The 19,646-nt window shown below is 41.1% G+C and overlaps 1 protein-coding gene and 1 long non-coding RNA gene across 6 annotated transcripts in view; one reads left to right on the top strand and one right to left on the bottom strand.

The window, feature by feature from the left end:
- LOC121595753 (neuroguidin) overlaps nucleotides 1–17,153 on the top strand; it is a 38,254-nt gene extending 21,101 nt beyond the window's left edge. For all 5 annotated transcript variants that reach the window (XM_041919953.1, XM_041919957.1, XM_041919955.1 and 2 more), the window contains exons 3-5: nucleotides 12,744–12,972; nucleotides 13,773–14,477; nucleotides 15,313–17,153. In XM_041919953.1, coding sequence (XP_041775887.1) covers nucleotides 12,744–12,972; nucleotides 13,773–14,477; nucleotides 15,313–15,473 — 1,095 coding nt within the window. In that variant the 3' untranslated portion in view covers nucleotides 15,474–17,153. The remainder of the gene's footprint in view (nucleotides 1–12,743; nucleotides 12,973–13,772; nucleotides 14,478–15,312) is intronic.
- On the bottom strand, nucleotides 5,199–12,769 carry LOC121595755. The gene is made up of 4 exons (XR_006005207.1): nucleotides 12,679–12,769; nucleotides 12,279–12,502; nucleotides 6,410–6,524; nucleotides 5,199–6,300 (listed from the first exon to the last, which is right to left on the bottom strand). It is a non-coding gene; the product is annotated as an uncharacterized LOC121595755 (long non-coding RNA).
- Nucleotides 17,154–19,646: the final 2,493 nt, after the last annotated feature.

Below are 19,646 nucleotides of genomic sequence, written 5' to 3'. Positions count from 1 at the left end.
GTTGCGTTGGTTGGTGTCCTAGCGCCAGAAACGGTTCACTGAAATGCGCGGGGCTCGAAAACGGGAAAGTAGCTCACCCAACCATCAGTTCTTTTGCAAAGAGCTAAAGAGAGCAATAGCAACCGTGTGTCGTTCCCTCGTTAGATGCGACCACTCCCGAACCCTTTCTACATTCCCAACCCCCCTTCACAGCTCGACAATGCTCGCGAGTTTGATCGTGGGACGTGATAAAGTAAACACCGCGGACACTGAGCATTGCTCCAGCGCGCGCGAGTGTGTGTGTTAGCATCTACACATTCCAGGATGGTACCGGGATGGGTCAATTGGCTCTTCGCCCCATCCCACAATGATCGTCCCGAAGTTCTCTCTTTATGCATGCATCATGGACGTCGTTCTAAGCGAGGCCATCAGTCATCTCACGTGGAGTACACACTCGCATGACTTCACATCGCGCCATCCGAATGGTCCGAATCGAACGGGCAAAGTTCTGCTACGGATAAAATTTTGTCATTTTCCCAACCTCCCTCCTATACCTACCTGCGAAAAGCAGCGATACATGAGATGGAAACATTTTGGACCGAGCCACCTGCCAATCGATTCATCCAGATGCAATGTTCGATTACGGACCGCGTCCACCGGACTACCGGCTGGCGGAACGCGGCACGGCTGGCTTAAGTATGTATGCTGCACTAATAAACGATGGACAGGACTAAAATTGAATTGTGATTGACATTTGAAATTCATATTTGCCACTGCAGAAACTGTTGGCCGGTCGGGCCGCCGCTTATGTTGCAGCCAAAATGAAAATCATGTCAATTGCTCGTGTGTGCATCAACGGGTCAAGGGGCAGCAGGGTTAAATGTAAGAGGTTGAGTGATGTTGAGGTATATAAACCGTTCACGTGGGGGTGACCCGGTGTATGTGTAGAAACTGTCGCGATTATTTCAATCTAAATCATTGTACGAAATTCAAGGTGGTTATTTTGTTAAAATATTTCGATATAATACATACACTAATACTTATACTCTTTACGAAATGTTAGAATAATATAACTCACTTTGAAAATGTTTTTTACCTAATAAAACTAAAATCTAATAAAACAAATATACAAAAAACAGACTAATAAACATCCGATAAATGAATAAATAAATAAAAAATAAATAAATGAATAGAAAAAAATATTCATTAATAGAACAAAATAAATAAATCAATAGAAAAAAATAAATTAATGAATAGAACAAACTAAATTAATGAACATAGAAAAAATAAATAAATAGAAAGCAAATAAATAAATTTCCGCAAAAAAGGGGAATATTTTTATAAAATTGTCGCAAAATTAAATGGGTGAAAACTAGCTCAGTCGTATCTTCAAAAGTAAAACGAAACGGAACGAAAAAAAAAACGATTTCTTACTTATTCGGCGCTACCACCGCTTTGCGGTGGAGTGGCCCAAAACCGCTCACTGTCTCGCGCCTTCAACGATTATTCATCCAATAATCAACTGAAGCTGAGCATAGCAAAGTTTGATGGAACTAAAAATTGTAGTACCAATCTCTCTCTATTCAATTCGGAAAAAGCTTATTATACATTAATAAGCTTGATACTATTTTTTATGCTAAACCAGTGTCAAAAGAACATATGCCTAGAGTGGTGGAATACGATCAGCAATTCGTTGCATAAGGTTGCAGAAATGTCTCTTGTTAGACGAACTTAAGACTATAGATCAGACATGCAAAATGACATGCGGTGCTCGTTAAAAAAAATCTTATTAATCCACCTTATTAAGGTAGAACACCTTCCTCTCCAATCATAAACTTTGAACCGCTGTCGCATTTGGCAGATAGAAGTAAATGTACTATCAAGGTGTTTATATGAAAGGTAGAGGCATTGCGAAGAGGCTTTTTAGCAACAAAAAATCATGTTTAACTCATTTTGTATTGTTGTTTTCAGTATTCGAATTGTATCAATGCTGCATGCAAAAAAAATGTTCTGAATTGTTTAACAATTTGAAAAAACAAACAGGAAAAACAAAAGCCATGGACTGCTCCTTGACAAACTTGACATTTTTTAAAATTATTTTTATAAATTTCCACATTTGCTTACAAAAAGTCAATTACAAACCCAAATGGCACGAAACATGTTTACTTTTTATATAATTTAATTAAAATATTTCATGTAAATATTATTTGCTGAGAAAACAATGTTTGGCTTGTTAAATGTTCATTCATAATATGAAATAAGAAAATTACAAAAACCAGGTGAAACAATAATTAGTTTCAAATCAAATCTTTTGCAAAATATCATCACGCTAATCTTCTTCCGCGCTCTCGGAGCCACTCTTATGTGTGTTGTTGCCACCCATGTTGCTTAAATGGAAATGAATTAATTTTGACGACCGGCTGCTGCTGCAACGATGCCATGGTGAGATCCGGCTGTTTCATTTCGGAAGCTTTTGATTTTTGCATCCCGATGCAATCGATTCTTCTCTCTGTTGCTGCTGCTGCTGCTGAATTGTGCATACATGTGTGTTTGTGTGCATGCGTATGTATGTAGCGAACTGCGTATAGTTGCCCGAACCAACAAACGCTGCACATACATATCGAGGTTTGTCCGAACCAAAGCGCCAAAGGATGATTTGTGTGTGGGCGCAAAAGCGCGCATATAAGCGTGTGTGTGTGTGTGTATGCGCATACCACCCACTGGCAGCTGGCAGTAAAGCACCACTCTCCTTCGACCCCCTCTATATTGGACGGTATCGTCATATTTGAACCAAACCGACAGTCCTATATCCATCATCAATACATGACGCGCGCGCTTGACCGTGTCCCCGTCCGCTTCGACCGTGTGTGTGTATGTTATCGCTCCAAAAGGGGGAGGGAGGGGGGTCTTTGGGAGGTGCAAATGGGAAAGTGCTGCATCTCGTGCATATCCTGTTCCCGGCGGTATCAGACAGAGAGAGAGAGAGAGAAAGAGGGACAGACCAAGAGAACGACGCTCGGGCTCGGACGTGTTTTGTTGTGTCTCTCGACCTGGATCGCGGACGCGCACGCCAGTCCAGCGTGTGTCTGTGTGTGAGATACACCCACACAAATGACTCCCACTTGCCCAGGATGCTGCCCCTCCCTTCCACCTCGTTGTTGTCCTTATTTTTGATCTCGTCTCTGCGATGTGCACGCTTTTTCACCGTTTTTCATCGATATGCTTTCCCGTTGGTAGTGATGGTGCACTATTAATGTTAGGCGTAGGTTTTGTTCGCAGAGAAGATGCAGTACATATGCACACACTTTTCCCGGCGAATGTTGCACCTTCTTCGTGTTGCGACTTTCTTTGTTCCCCTTTTTTTCTCTTGCCGCTTCAAAAACAAACGCAAACGTCCTTCACGATATGAAGAGGCATCAAGGAAGGTTATTCTTTTGCAGCTCCCATTGCCATGTCCCATTCCGGTTGCATTTTTCCGGTCGCGCTAGTCTGGTGACTATCATCGTCACTAGAGCGAGCCAGCACATCACTGTGAGGTAGCGAATTGTATGATTTTGTCTCTCCCCGGATGCTTCTGACAGCTCGAAAGGAGCACACACACACACAAAAAAAACTTCTCGAAGGACAAGCGAGAAGCAGAGACACAGAAAGAATTGCAAAAATGGATCAAACCCCGGTACATCAGCCCCTGCCAGAATACATCTTCTGCATGTTCTCTGACACAACGAGAAAAAAAAAGATTCCGTTTTTATTAGGTGTATATAAAAGTTAGCAGCTCTTTAAGGGTCTTTATTTCTTGAACTCTGAGTTGATTAAACACTAGAAATTGTGATCAACTCCCGACTTGTCTGAAATTTGTCCGCTACTAACTAATCAACATGTACTTCTCACATTGCGGTCAATGTTCCTATAGTTTAAGTGATTATGCTTAAGTGAGGGCAAGATCCCGCGTAGCTAAAAATATCCTTGAAGAGTCATTAGAGGTACCACAACAGTTTGGTCTCTGTCTGCCAGGATTAATCAATAGCCGGCATCGCGAATGAATGGACACATTTTAACAGTCGTTATAAGTTCATTTTGGTTTAACCGAGTTCATTTGTTGGTTTGACTAAAAATTCACTTCAAACCAATCGATTTATCATTAGTAGAATATTTTCTTAATAAATAACTATAGGTTTTATACACTCAATAGCGGTATAAAAAAAAGTTTATCATCTTGTCTTTCGATTGTTGAGCAAATATTCGTCAACCTGCATGGCGGGATATGGACCCATTTAAAAAGTCACTAGTCTGGATTAAAATTTTTAAAAAATATCAAAAGAACACTTTCACAGATTTGTGATTGTAAAAATCATAAATATCATACAATGTGAATTCTGATCACGCAAAACTACTACTAATCTGCTCAAGTTAATCAAGGAAAAAAACTTTCCTTCACACCTAAATGGGACGGTTTGCATCGCGCGAGTGCTTTGATGCGGCTCACTGTTCCGTCGAATGGAACGCATTGCCTTTTTCGCTCGGTTCGCTTCCCATTCCGCACCGGATGAGTAGCCCAAAGGGAAGGGTTTGGCGGAACACACCGTCCGGCCACCAACTGCACTTTCATCGTCACGATGGGGCGCAACATACACGCGAGAAGTGTGGGGTTCTCGCACAACCCGAAAGCAGGACACCACCTGTATGTGCGTCCTTTTGGCAGGACACATTTCTCCCCATCGCTTCCCTGGTCGGTACGGAGCGTCGTGTGTGAGTGCAGCGCGTCGTGTCCCGGACCCACTTTGGGAGTACGTTGTTTATGTGTGTATTTTTAACCGTATTTCTATCTCACCCAGGCAGCCGGGGCTTTCCAATCGTCATCGAACGCTATTTCACGCTGTGCGACCATGAACACACCGCGAACGTTAGGTGTGTGTGAGTGTGCGTGCGTCCGTGTACGGGACGTTAGGTTTGTGTGTATCGTAAATTCGCTGGTGCTGGGCTTTTGGGCAGTTTAGGACCGGGACCGTGGGATGAGGTAGCCTCTCTCCCCAGCCAAACTCTCCCGTTACGCGAAAAGGATCAATGTGTGTGGTGGACTCGATCTAATTTTTTTTTGTTCGATTTTAGGATTTCTCCCTACCGTGTCCTTGGATTCGAGCTGCATGGATCGCGTATTGCATTGACTAAACAGTAAAAAAATCACACACACACAGAGAGAGAGAGACGAAACCGGGAAACCAGGAAAATGCTGATATTTTTCCTCCAAACAGTTCCATTCTTCTCACACACAGACACATACGGCTCCTGCTGAATGGACTCATGCCACTAGTGGTAATCATTCCTGCAGTACGCGAGAGAGCATTGTTGAAGGATTGACATATAGAGGAAGCAGCTCGAAAAAGGAAAGCAGAGCAAAAAAATCAGCCGAAGCGAAAGGACGCATATGGGTTTTTGTTTCTAAAAAATTTGAAACACGATTGGCGCCTGCGAGCTGCACAGGAGCGCGGGAGGCGTGGGGCGAGTAGACAAAAAGCCGTGCGCTTATTCTATCCTAAAAGCATTTTTGTTTGGAATTTCCCCTTTATATACTGTACCGCGGTAAGGAGAGGTTTTCCTCCACTCCACTGCAGCGTGTGTTTGTTGTGTGCGTTTTTTTTTTTCTATTCAGGAAAATCTATCCAATTTTTTGTTTTGTGTCTCTTCGCGCTCTCTGCTTACTGCTGGTTTGACCCGCTCGAAATCAAACGGCTGAACGAGAGCCGGAGTGTGGCGGGGACGGGAAAATTGGAACGGAAGCTGAACGTTATTGCAGATGCACACACGCGGAGGAGCGTTCGGGAGCGTTCGATTCGGTTGGGTGTGATGAGCTGATCCTGTTTTACTTTTTCGCTGTTGCTGATGCTGCTGCTGCTGCTGCTGCAATGCTTAAGCAAAATCCATCAGCATCAGTATGGCAGAGCGAGCGAGCAGATGGATTTGTATGCTGCAACACACCACCCCAAAAAGCTCACACTGGCCCGTGGTGTTGTGTACTGTACGGCATGCAGAGCATATAGTCCACGGCCAGCCCCACCAAGGGGAGGTGATCATTTCATATCGGTTTCAGGTGTACGTTTCGTTTCACTGCAACGTTTCGGTCGGCACTATACACCACCACCATCCTCCGGCTTGGGATGGGTCTGTGTTGTTCATTTGCTTGAGCCGGTAGATTTTCATCTTTTGCTCACGATTGATACCGTCGAATCTTCAACCGTATGTTTGGCATAATTATTCCTCTTCTTCGGTGTTGGATTGGATTGCATCGTGCCAGCACATGGTGAAATAATTGATTTAACCGAGCTGCAAATTAAAAGTTTAGGCGAACGAAGCAATGAAGGTTGGGAAACTGTGTCAAATGTAGCAACATCTTTAAGATGTTCGAAAGATGCTTTAAACTGAGATAACTTACCTGAACTTAAACTCATCCAAAAATGCATTCTGAATGTCTAGCGAGATCGCTTTGGATGGACCTCAGGATAACTTGGACTGGACGGATCATGTATTGGTCTCAATGGTTTATCGGCCTGGGGAGTTATAATAGATTATTAAGGATAGAATAGATACAATAGAAAAAATAGAAGTTTATTAATGAAGCAATAATTAAATCTATTAAGTCCTAGCAATAATAGCAATGTAGCAACTCTTCTCCATACTTAAAGTTATTTCTTAATTTCAACGCCATGAAAGTTTGACAGTTATTAAAAGTAATGCTTAGAAACTAACACTGCCTAGCAGTAATTAGTGAAGAATAATTTCTAACAAAAATTACGCTGTTTAGGAAATGTTTAAAGAGGAAGAAGCGGATGCTTGGAGGCAGGAACGGAAGGAATGTAAAGAACATGTAAGGTCGAAATGATCGAAATCAGTATTAAACTGCCTGAGACAGTTTAGCAAGTGATTATTATGACAGTACAAGTTTCGACGAGTGGGGATGGCTAACAGAGGACGAGGGCAGAGGGCTCTAGAAGGAACGTAGAAATGAATAGTAGAGAGAGGAGGTCAGAAACATCACTAGTGCTAAGGATCAAACCAGCAGTGAAACAAGACTGAGCAATATGTCAAAGAGTCAATTCCCAAAAGTTGACAACAGACTGCATATAGGGGTAAAGGAGAAAACGGACTCTAGTGAAGAGTTTCTGTGCTCTTTTAAGTCGAGTAATGCCTCTAATACTGGTAGGTCTCCATATAATGCTGACATATTCTCATAGAGGTCGAACCAGAGCCATAAACAGAGTTTTAAAACAGCGAGGATCATTAAAGTCCACTGTTGAGCGAATTATTAGCCCGAGAATTTGGCTGGCTCTGCTAATGACGTTATCAATATGGACAGAAAATGTTAGTCTGTCGTGAAGCAGTGCAGTACCCCAAGGTCATGAATTACATTAACATGATTTATCTGTGTACTCATAGCAAAACAATTATGTATCAATGTAGCTGGTCTCATTGTACAGTCGTCGACTCGTACGACTTAACAACATGTCCGTCATGGGATCAAGCCCCGAAAAGACCGTGCATCCATACGTGGGACTGACTATCCTGCTATGGGGGGTAATCAAGTCACTAAAAGCCAACCCCACAAGTGGTACAGGCAGGCAGGCCAGATCAAGATCAACAACGGTTGTTGAGCCAAAAGAAGAAGAAGAATCAATGTATGATGCACTGATAACGATGAACTTCAAATATATATTTTGTAACAGTTATTATGATACAACCGTACTGGTTGGTTTGAAATGAAATGGGTGTAGCGGGACAAGTGTCAATAGGGACAAGTGTACAACCTTAACCATTTCATGCTCAATTCTTGATAAATTGAAATATCTGGCCCGTAGTAGGATGTTAAGACCCAGGACACTATCCGATACAGAATTCAGATCGATTGATGTTGGATCTTTTTACAAATTTTCAGTGCTTATAACTCGCTAGGAAATAGTATCTACTTAAACTTCAGGGCAAAGGGGATTTATATTTCTTACCCAAACCTTAACCAACCAATTCTTCGTTCATCCTGCTGTAAAATTCGCTTGGAGCAACTGTCTAGAACAGGGGTCTCCAAACTTTTCAGTTCGCCGGCCGCATTGCTTCACATATAATGGTGTTGAGTCCCATCTTTCCGTTGCCTGTAACTAATGCAAACGTTTCAATTTCGTCTGTATAGGAGAATACTAACATGATATACAAAACTTATATAGTTTTCTTTTACTTAAGCTTGGTCTACGTTTCTTAATAACAACAATTACATTTTCTTTAAAAATAGTCACAATAATTAACTATTTCTTATAACCTTAGCAAAGCCACCAAGGGCCGTATAATAAGCTCCTAAGGGCCGCATGTGGCTCGCGGCTCGTAGTTTGGAGACCCTTGGCCTAGAACATTTTGAACTAAAGACTGGAAAGTTTTATTGTACTTTTTTTTTGTAACAGAAAAACCGTTGAATTGTTATTTAGACTAACATTTTTACTTTTTTTTTGCCAGAATATGCTTTTTAGTCTCTTTTCACCTGCTACTTACGTTTGCAAATTGTATTGTTGCTACCAGTTTAGTACATTGCAACGTTCCCCGTGCTCGCCGCAAACAACTGCTTCAATTTAATTAATCAAGTACATGCGGTCGCGATGAGAGGCTGCACGTTGTTAAAGATGCGTAGCCCAGCCCAGTCGACTATTGGAATTCTATTGCAATCGGGCCCGGTAACGGTAACAATCTCACCTTCCTGGAATGGCGCGCAGAGTGAAACCTATTCGCATTGTGTGCGTCTATGTGTGGTGAAGCCCACACCCAGACGCAAACATGCCCATGCACACGGTGCGTTGTACTTCGCCAGCATATATATCAGAGAAAACGACCGGGACGTCCGGGATGTCCCGGGTTGTGTACGGAGCGCGTTCGCGAGGATCGCGCGTTCCAGCAGGGGCAACACAAAAACCATCGTTCGTCGCTAGGCTGCTTGAGTGAATGGGTGTGATAGGGAAGGGAGAAAAAGGGACTGTGAGGTGTGGATGTAGATTCATCCCCCGTGCGCGCGCCCGTACGCCACAGAATCTGACCGACTGTGTTGTTCCATTTCGTGTCGAAGTTCCAATATTTGGACCAGCAGTCGGGCTCTTGCCGGGAATTGCTCTGGAACGGCGCGTTTCACTTTGCGGTCTTCCCGGCACGAGTTGCTGTTGTGTATGTTGAGCTGTGCTTCTCGCCAGCTCTCTCTCACTCGCTCTCTCTCTCTATGATTGCTCCTCTGCTGACGGCGTATATATTTGAGGATAATTGGAAAAGCGGCTCAACCCGAACACACGTACACAAGTGCACACACCAACACTCTACGCCCATTAGCTCACAGAGAGAAAAAAAAAACGGGCAGAGTCAATGGGAACGGGAGAGCGAAAAAAAAATCAGATCAGCATCCTCCCATCCAACACTTTTTGGGGGATGGGAATGGCCAAAAAGGGGGTGAAAGCAAAGTAGTCCCGAAATGAATGGAAATAAATCAATAATAGCACCTTTTTGTGTCGACCCGGTCCTGCTTTTGGTGGTGGCGGTGTGGTGGGGTGATGGTGGGGCACACATTTTCGATGCTTTTCGATGCTACTCTACCCGATCGAATCACACAACATCGCGCCGCGATCCTTGTGTGCGATGCTGTGGCAGCGAGCCACTAGAGGAAGGCCAAAGGGGAGGCAAATTGGTGAAGTTCATGGCTGTGTATGTAGCCGAAAACGAGGGCGAGAGCGCAATGTGACGCTGTGTGCGCTGATTTCACTCCGCGCATCCATCCATTCCCCTCGCTTGTGTGTGTGTTTTTTTTTTTTAATTTTATTGCCGCCCTTCCTAGCGATCCTGCTCAAACCGGGACACGTGTGTGAGAGAAGGAGGGAGCCCCTGCTTTACGGCTGGTTGAATTTTTGCGCGAATTTTTTGCATGCAGTATGTGTGTCCCAAAGAGAAGGGGGTAAAATAAAACGAGGCTTGGCAAAGGAGGGGAATTTATATTTTAAAATTGGAACCACCGTTGCCATATCTTTTACTTTTATTTGCGAAATAACGGATTTACGGACGTACTTTTTGTTGTTTTGTTCTTGTGCAGGTTGTGCACGCGAGAAACACGGAAGGGCAAAAAATAATATATTGGCAAAGCATCGAGAGCAGCGAGATGTGATGTATGGTTCGTTTTTTTTCCTCTTCTGTTCTCTGTTCGTACATACACGCGAAGCTGCCGTATGTGCAAATGAGGTATGGCTAGGATATGATGGGAGATCCTGTGTGTGTGTGTGGCAGGGGTTGCTTTCGAACTCCTCAATCTCTTTGTTTTGTGCTACCGTGTGTGTGCGCGCTCCGTTATGTTCCCGCGAGTTAAAACCTTTCATCCATTCCCGTATCGAGTACATACGGCGCGAGGCACATATATTTTTAATTTAAAATCCCATTCTACCAAAAACATTGAAAAAATATATAAATATCATCCCGCCATGCTCCTCCGCAGGCAAATAAGTCTCGCTTAAGAGTTAGAGCCGCATCGCGGTAACGTATTGATGCGCGTTCGACAATTGCGTTTTTTTTTGCTCTCGTGGTCTGTTTTGTCTGCAAGCATACAGGGCGCAACTCTTCGGCAACAACCTCCCCTAGTTAGCATCTACTTAGCGCGATGGGAAAGGATTTATATTATTGCGGTCGCTAGCGGTCGCTGGCATTCGCTGGCAAAGGATGGTTAAATTTTTCCACTTCAGCACGGCGCAGAGGACCGGCAAAGCACCACAAAGTACAAAAAGGTTTAACACGACTTCCTCACAGCTCTGTGTTCTTTTTGAAATGCTGCTAACGCTGCTTTCCTAGTTTTGCGCAATTAGAGGATATTTCTTTTCTTTCTTTTTTATTAAACGCCACCACGTGTGTGTTTTCGTGCTTTGCCATGCGACCCGCGTGTGTAAATTAATAGTTCGCAAATCTTTGCAAATCAGCTCTAGCTCTCTCTCTCTTTGAACTGCTCGATCGTCTGTGGAAGCATAAAGCAGCATAGGGAGCATTGAATGCACGGAATACTGTACGTTACAGTGCTGGTAAATTTAATAAGGCTACACAAAAATAAAGACTGTACATACACGTTTTTGTGTATGAGAAACAATACATTCAGGCTTATTCTATTCTGAACTCGATTCGATTCGAGTTGAGAAAATAAACCCTAAAATGAACATTTCCATACAAATGAACACACAACATTCATCAACTCGACGACTCCATTACAAGAATAGAATACGCCTGTATATGATTGATCTTTTCTGCTGAAGCAACCGCATTTTAACTAGAAATATTAAAAACAGTTCGAAACCATGTGGTTAGATGCATTAAAAGTATTATATCTTATTTTAAACAAACAAACAAAAAGGGAACTTTCCATTCAAGATTGCTTGAACAAAATTGTCGCAATACAATATGGCGGAACGTAGCTGTCCATTTGAGTATGGAAAATAAAATCCGGCTGATAAATATTTCCACAGACGGGCTTATTTTGTGTGTGTTATTTTTAGCTTAAACAATCATAAATGCCTTAGTCATTTTGAAATAATTTGGAGTTTTATGAAAAAAAAAAACTGTTTTCTCTCATAAAAACTCTAACACTTAATAGATAAAACAGCATTAATTTTACTTCAAAAAAGGAAACTTATGGCGACCTTACTTCATTGACCATCACTGTATGTGAACCTGAACCCTTTCGCAAACGGATGCCTTTAACGTTTCCCCACTCGAGCGTCACAGATAGGAAAACGAAAAAGAAAATCATTTTTTTTGTTTCCCTATTTGGTTTCAAACGCAGCTTGAGTCTCTACTCCGCGTCCGGAGATGTATGAGCACGTTTGCATATTTTTCATAATTTAAACGAGACGAAAATAAACGATCGGATCGAATTTACTTGCAACGCAGTTTTCAAAAAGGCGCGCACCGTTTTCGTGCTTTTAATAAAAACCCTTGGCAAATCGACGAACCACACACGCACATCGCGAAAAGCTCGCTCGAACGTCGGTGCTGGGAAAAAGAGGGAGGTGGTGGGAAAGAGGGGTAAACGTAAAATATGCAAGCATCGTCTTTCTGACAGTGCAGGTGCGGTGTGTACCCCTTTGTACAGATGAATTCGCAAGAGCGCAGGAGTAGAAAAAAAAAAAAACAAAAACAAGCTGGATTTTATGCCACCAATCCCAATCCGGACAGAATGCACTGAACCATACAAAATGGATTGCATGTTGGAAAAGATGAACGAATGAAACAGGAGGTGAAAAAGGAAGGAGATCTACCTTATAGGCACTCGCGAGATCGTCCCGTTTGATTGATATTGATATTAATATCGAAAAACGCGAACCACAGCGGAGACTGGCTGTCATATAGCGGCGAGCTATATTTTTCACTTCTTTTTTGGACATTTTTGGCCTTTTCAAGCCTTTAGGTAGCCGTCTAGTTATTGACGTGTTCGTACGAGGTTGGCTGCTGTGACTTGGCTGCTTCCTAGTTTAATGGCATCCTGGAGGATATATCCCAAGAGAGAGAGAGAGAGGAAGAGATCGTCAGTGTTGGAGTACAAAATTTGCCTTCGCAAAAGTGCCCGTCAAGCACAAAACCACTCCCGGGAGCGATATGACGATGGTGTATTTTATGATTTTAAGTTAAATAAAACACAAAGCAATAAAAAACACTCACACGCGAGCATATTCTGATTGAACGGTTATACTTCTCTTTCCCTTTTTTGGTTCGTTGCTGTACAGGCACTAGACGAGTACGACATTCAGCCGGATCTGCCCCAGGCGCTGCGATTGCTGGACGAGATGAACAACAACTTCCAGCAGGTGTCGGATCTGGTGGGCAACATGCTGCAGCGGGTGAAAACGGGCGAACTGTCGACCGAGTACGGGCTAAACTTTCTCGAAATCAAGTACCACATGCTGCTGAACTATCTCATCAATCTGACGTACGTGGTGCTGCGGAAATGTTCCGGTAAGTGGAAGTTGGATGGAAGCCTCTTTAGAGCTTGCTATGGCAGGGCAGAGTGGCAATGTTTGGTTTTGAAAATGGTAGTACAGTTTTCATTTTACTTGAGCACTATTTATGTGCGGATAATGCGCCGTAAATGGGTATAATGTGCTATCATTTAGGCTCTACGAATGATGTTGGGTTGTGCGATAAGTTCGTTCATTTTAGTGGCTTTCTTTGTGAGGTAATAATTACTGATACTAATAAATTTAACAAATACAAGTTGAAGGTCATTATCAATCAATTGTTTGATACTCAAAGCGTCATTGAGCATCAAATCATGTAATAACAAATTTCAACAGTCTTCGTAGTAGTCCGAATGTAAGCTTAAGTTATGGAATAGAGCCAATCTCAAGCGAAGCTCTGGATTATGATCTGGTTAGTTTATTCAAGATCTGGATTATGGAGAGATTTTTGTTAATCATAGCATTCATGTAAGGCATATACAAAACTATATATTTGTTTTTTTTTTTATTTAATTTTTTATGATTTTAAATTTTACGAGATTAAGGCCAAAATGTTTTAATTCAAGTTAGCGCTTCGAACTTATTTATCAACCCAACAAGCATGTAAATACATGTTTTGGTAAATTAAAAAAAATACAAAAAATACGTTATGGTCAACTAAATTTTCTAAAATCTCTTCCAAGAGATGGCTATAAGCAATCTATACTGTTCCGAATGAACACATTGTACAACACTGTTTCATTCATTCACACAACAACAACAACAACATTAAAATCCAATTTTCACCCTTCTCCGCAGGACATCGAATCGAGAAAGATCCATCGATCGACCGGCTGATTGAAATACGAACCGTGCTGGAAAAGATCCGCCCCATCGACTACAAGCTGCGCTATCAGATCGACAAGCTTGTGAAAACGGCCGTGACGGGCAGCAGCGGCGGTACCGGGGCGGGCACCTCCGATCCTACCGCGTTCCGTGCCAATCCCGCCAACCTTATGTCCCAGATGCCGGCACCGGCCGAAGAGGCTGGCGTGGGCAGCTCGGCAGCACCGGTCGGTGGTCCCGATTCGGACGATGGTGCCGACTCGGACAGCTCGGCCATGGTGATGCTGAAGCTGAAGCGTGCGAAGGAAGCGGCCAAAAAGGGCAGAGGCGGTGACCGTGGTGGTGGTGGTGGTGGTGGTGGTGACGGGGCACAGCGCAGCAAGTCGGACGTGTACGTGCCACCGAAGCTGACATCGATGCCTTACGAGGAAGATACAAAGGCGGACCGGGCCCGAAGGCAGCTGGAGCGAGCAAAAAAGCATGCCCTCGGTTCGTCACTGATACAGGACCTGAAGGACGAGTATCTGGACACGCCGGTCGAGCTGTCGAGCAGCTCCCGGGCCCAGCAGATACTGTCCCGGCGCGAGCGCGATCGTGAGGAGTACGAGGAAACGTACTTGACGCGTCTTCCGCTGACGAAGGCAGAAAAGCATCGCAACAAAAAGCTAACGACGCTCGGTAAGTGTGCTGCCGGGGTGGACACGGGGGCAGATATTCTTATTTTTAATTTTATACGTTAATGGTACGGTACTCAGAAATACCAAAGTTTTAGTTATTAAGAGGTATTCTTTGATACATTCAAAGTATTTTAAATTATAGTTTCAAAATAACTTCTAGACATGAAGATGGGCATAAAAAGTTGTATTGGTTTCATTTAAATTTAAACACGTCTTTGTCATCATTTTCGTTACAATTATGTTGCATAGTTCAGTACATGTCAGTCATTTCCGCGGGACTCTGTGATTAAAAAGAAACTGAAATCTAATATATTTTTTTTGCTTTACCTTATCTAGGTTTTTTCATATTTTTGGTTTTCTTTTGAAAAATGGTTACAACATTTATCTTAATTCGTATTGACTTATTTTGAAACATTTCCAATAAATAATTTTGGTTGAGAAATAATTTGTTGCACTATTTTTATAAACAGCTAGAAAACAGCTTGCGTTTTAGATTGAAACACAAATAAATTGTATGTGTCTGGAATTGACTAACCCGTACTGTACCTGTTGTATGGAAAAAGATAGAATTAAACGAAATTAAAAGAAAAAAAAAGTGCATGTTGCATGCCTGTTTGTTGCGCAACACTCAGAGTTAAAACCAAAGCTCCCCAAGGACGAATTGAAAGCTCTTCAAGGATAAGTCTAAAGCTTCAGTATGAAAGCTTAATAGGAAACAAGCTTTCAGAAAATGATTTTAAAAATTTAATACGCTTTTTAAAATATATTTATAAAGCAGTTGCAAAGTTTCAATCATCCAATTTAACACTGTAAATATTATTTAAAATCTTTTCCAGCTACCCTGGGCGATGAGCTAACCAGCTTCACCGATATAAGCGTGCTCAACGAAGACTATGCATCAACTTCAGCGAGTGGTGCCGGCGGCAAAAAGCGCAAAGCAGGTGGAAAAGGTGCAAAAGCGAACAAGAAACACGGTAAGAAACGTCGCTTCCGTTAAACATCGTTCGTGTGGCGAAGAAAGAAAGAAGACAAGCATATTAATGCACAATAAAATAACGATAGTCAGATTTCGTTTCGAAAGCAGAAAAAAGCTCATCAGTTGAGAAGGAGGAGCTTTGACGTACTGATACAAACAGCGGAAATCAGTTGTTCATTAAACAATCGCAATTTTTGTAACGCTGATGCATTTCATCAGCATTGTTTTGATTTGTGTTTAATTATAATTTTTTTTGTTGAAACCGTAAACATTTAAAGATGATTTATGTTTTGAAAGTGTACTAATCTCCAATCAACATATAATTTGCGTTAGTTTAAGAAAAATACAGATTGAGCGCATTTATTCGGTATGATTTATTTAGAAAAGGTGAGCTGCGATGTGACGCAAAATAGTGTGAAACTGTAACAGACAGAAAATGCCGACAGGCAAAACATTAAAAGTGTAAGGAGATGGAAAGATACAAAACATACGAAAGAAGCAAAACGTTACTAGAAAAGCCTTTTTATAATATATTTATAAGAGCTTATTTTTTCTGTTTTCAACAACTTTATAATCGGTAAAATAGCTATCTAACAAACAGAAACAAAAAGCACAACCTGATTACATAGGGCAAAGTGCAAATCAAACAGCCAAATCAATAATAACAACTCTCAAAACGGGCCATAAGTAATATCCGTCGTTGTTCTTTTTGTTCAGTACATGTCAGTCAGTTCGTTATTATTTCCTTCGTTGGGCGTTCGTTTTCGAAAAGCAAAATATACAAAACCCCACTAGTTATAACGAAATAGAACTAAAGTGTAAAATAAAACTGTGCAAAAACAAAACAGCAGCAAAACTGAGAATAGTTAAAGATATGAAATGAAACCTTTATGTTGTTTTTTCTAGTACGAATACAAATGAAGAATCGGTATCAACTAGCGATGAGAAGTGAGAAAGGGAGGGGGGGCAGATACAGCTGTTAGAAAGGAACGTAATGACAAGTAGATTATCGAGCACACGATAAAAGGGGTTGAGGGATAACGAAGGGATGTTAAGATAGGATTTACCATATTGTTGCCTTTTTCTATAACAGTACGTAAGGAAAGAGATTTCTTATAAGAGTTTAGCGAACGAGCGCTGCCGAAAACAAAACAAAACAGTAACTGAACACAAAAAAGTAAATTAAAGAACAGGAGATAAAAACAAACAGGATAACAAAATAGTAAAGAGAGAGAGTCAGTTATTGAAAAAAAGAAAGCAGATTACATAAATAAAAAAAAGTACGTATCAATGGGAGAATGAACATAAAAGCACGTGTAAACAAATAAAAGAAAGTAAACCAACTAGAAAGAAGGTATAAACAATAGACAGACCATCAACGAGAAGCACTATAGAACGTGTAGAAGAATGTGGCGTATCAATTAGACTGGGTTGCTGCTGCAGAAGCGCGCGTTTATACAACTTTTTACTAAACAAAAAATATGAAGCAAAATGTAAGCTTAAGTGTTTACAAACATTCATTTTCTGTTCGATGTTTTAGATTGATTTAACTTTAAAACAAGCAAATCAATAAACCGATGCTCCCAGCAGGAGTGTATGTAAGAACTGTTTTCATGATAGAAGAACATACGGACATAGCCAAAACCTCAACAAAAGACGAACTCGAACGCCCGGTTGAAGGAAACAATTAACGAACCAAAAGAGTAAACAATAGAAAAGGAAGAAAAGAAAATGTAACTTAATTAAAGAGGTTCAACAATTGGATACCCGATGGAAAGATATGTAGAAACGTGGCAACACATAAAAAAGAAAACACTATGCTTTTTTAATGTAACTAATAATTGCAACACGAAAACAAGAGAAGATCACAAGTAAAGCTACAAACTGCACTAGAAAAAGAAAAGCAGAATTAAATGAGGAAGAAAGAATTAAGAAGCACAGAAGAATACAGAACATAGTAAGAGAATGTAAAGCATAAAAAACGAGAAGAGTAATGCATAACATATGAAAAGAAAAGAAGTTAGCGATATAAAGGTGTTATTTTTAGTTATTTCCTATTTCAAAAGTGTTTTAAGGAAATTTCATATTAGCAAGTTGTGTTGGATTATATTTACTTCTTTTTATACTTTAATAATTTTTTTCTTGTTTTGCAATGGCTTATTGTTTCCATTCAAAAGTTATGTTTCATGTTACACTTACTTCCTTTTAAACTTAAAATTCTTTATTAATTGATTGATATAATACATCTTCGGTTGTTACAATTACGTTTATCTTTAGTTTAATAATCGATACATTAAGCGCTAAATTCTAAATGATTCATGTTACATATTATTATGTATGTTCTTTTCCGTACGTTTCATTATGTTAAAAATATAATTTCTTTACATCTTCATTAAATAAAATTTTAACTAAGATTATGGTTTGAGTTGTTTTTTTTTCATTATTTTAATAATATTTCATTAATTATTGCAGTTGTGTTTTGATTTTTTGTTGTAGATTTTATTCCGTTTTTGTACCATTTTTATTTAAAACGATGGTTCATTTCGTTCAGTACGGTAGGCGAAACAACCAGCATTGCTATAATTGCAAATTAAAATGCATGCCCCATTGGAATGAGAGAAAGAGGAGCAGTGCCATTTGTGGCGTACAATTGATCGTTTTGTTTTAATTTTAATTCTATTTAAACTTATTACCCATGTGGGCGCACCACTCTAGCATGAATATAGCAAGCAATACACAGGCTCGGTTAATGGAAGAAGCGGTTGCATTCGGACAATAGCATCAATCATCTCATCGGGGGATGGGTGATTGGCAGCGCGTGTCCATAGATTGATCAATTAAATTAATTAATGAATAATTGCGTGCGACCAAACATATCATTCCACCTGGATAGCTTTTCCCAGAACGATGAAAAATACAGGACCGCAGGAGAAAACAAAAAGTTTCCCGATGCTATATCGGGGATGGGGTGAATTTTCCCGCAACACTAACCCATTCATTTTGGAATCGTTTTTGGTGCGCTTTGTGCGTCGGAGGGTTTTGCTACCACTCAGCGAATCCCTTTTGGTAGTGTGGCCATTGCAAGTGCCATTGCTACTGCTACTTGTCCGTCGACGTGTCCAATCAATTAATCATCATTATGCGCGCGTGTAACATCTCATTCCCCGCGAGCTGTTTACTCATTAATTGGAACCTCGTTCACGGTCACTTGACTGCCAATGAAACGGGAAGGTTGCAGTTGCAGGCATTATTTGCTATTTTAACCAGGTGCAGAATGCAGCATTTTGTAACGGCACGTTACAAGATAAATGTTATAACGAGGATGACGAGGAACGAGTAAAAAGCGGTGTAGTATATGCAATATGCAATCAGGTGGCAGATAAATCTCTACACGAAGATCGGACAAAAGCGCACCTGAAACGGAAGGTGTGTCATCTGGTGAAAGGATGAATACATTTTCCATTCGACTAGCAATTAACCGATGCAACACCGATCAGATTAATGGTGCTGCAACAGCGGGTGGTGCGAAGCAATTAATAATTATAATTTAAAGTAAAGTATGCAGTTTCGGTTGTTTGGTCGTGTGTTGTTTGCCCCACCATGCCGTTCCAACGGAATTATCAGAAATCAAACCTCGTCGGAGGTGGGTGAGGATATAGTGTTGTTGTGACGTGACTGACAACATAATGATAACCTTAAATGGCATCGCTGGAGGGATTGGGGGAAGCGTGTTGAGCAGGAAGTAGTCGACAACCCATTTGGCAATTGATTCGAAATGTGCTCATTTGAATTGGATACTTTGGCATGGACGGATAGGAATTTAAGGTCGTGGTTGGTTATATGCAAATATTCACACCCTTTGGTACGTGTTTAGATTTTAAGTGGACCAATGAATGCCTCAAAATTGTTTGAGATCCAAAATTTTATTCCAAAATTTGAAATAATTCCACCAAAAAAAGGCGGGTTCTTCTTCCTCCGTGTGCAAGAATTGGACGCAATTATTGATTGCGTTGCAACAATACTCAGCTGCGCGCTGTGGCAATGTGCAGGAGAAGAAGGACCCCAATCCGTGTGTTACTCGAAAAATATATTCGAAAAAAATTCAAAATTTGGACAAAATCGTTACAGCTTATAGTGTAAAATTGTATAGGAGAATTACGAATGCTCACCAGTATCAACATCACACAACAACAC

Source organism: Anopheles merus, chromosome 3R (genome assembly GCF_017562075.2).
Source record: "Anopheles merus strain MAF chromosome 3R, AmerM5.1, whole genome shotgun sequence".
NCBI classification, from domain to species: domain Eukaryota; kingdom Metazoa; phylum Arthropoda; class Insecta; order Diptera; family Culicidae; genus Anopheles; species Anopheles merus.
Note: the sequence above shows the minus strand (reverse complement) of the source record. Positions and strands in the feature narration are given on the sequence as shown.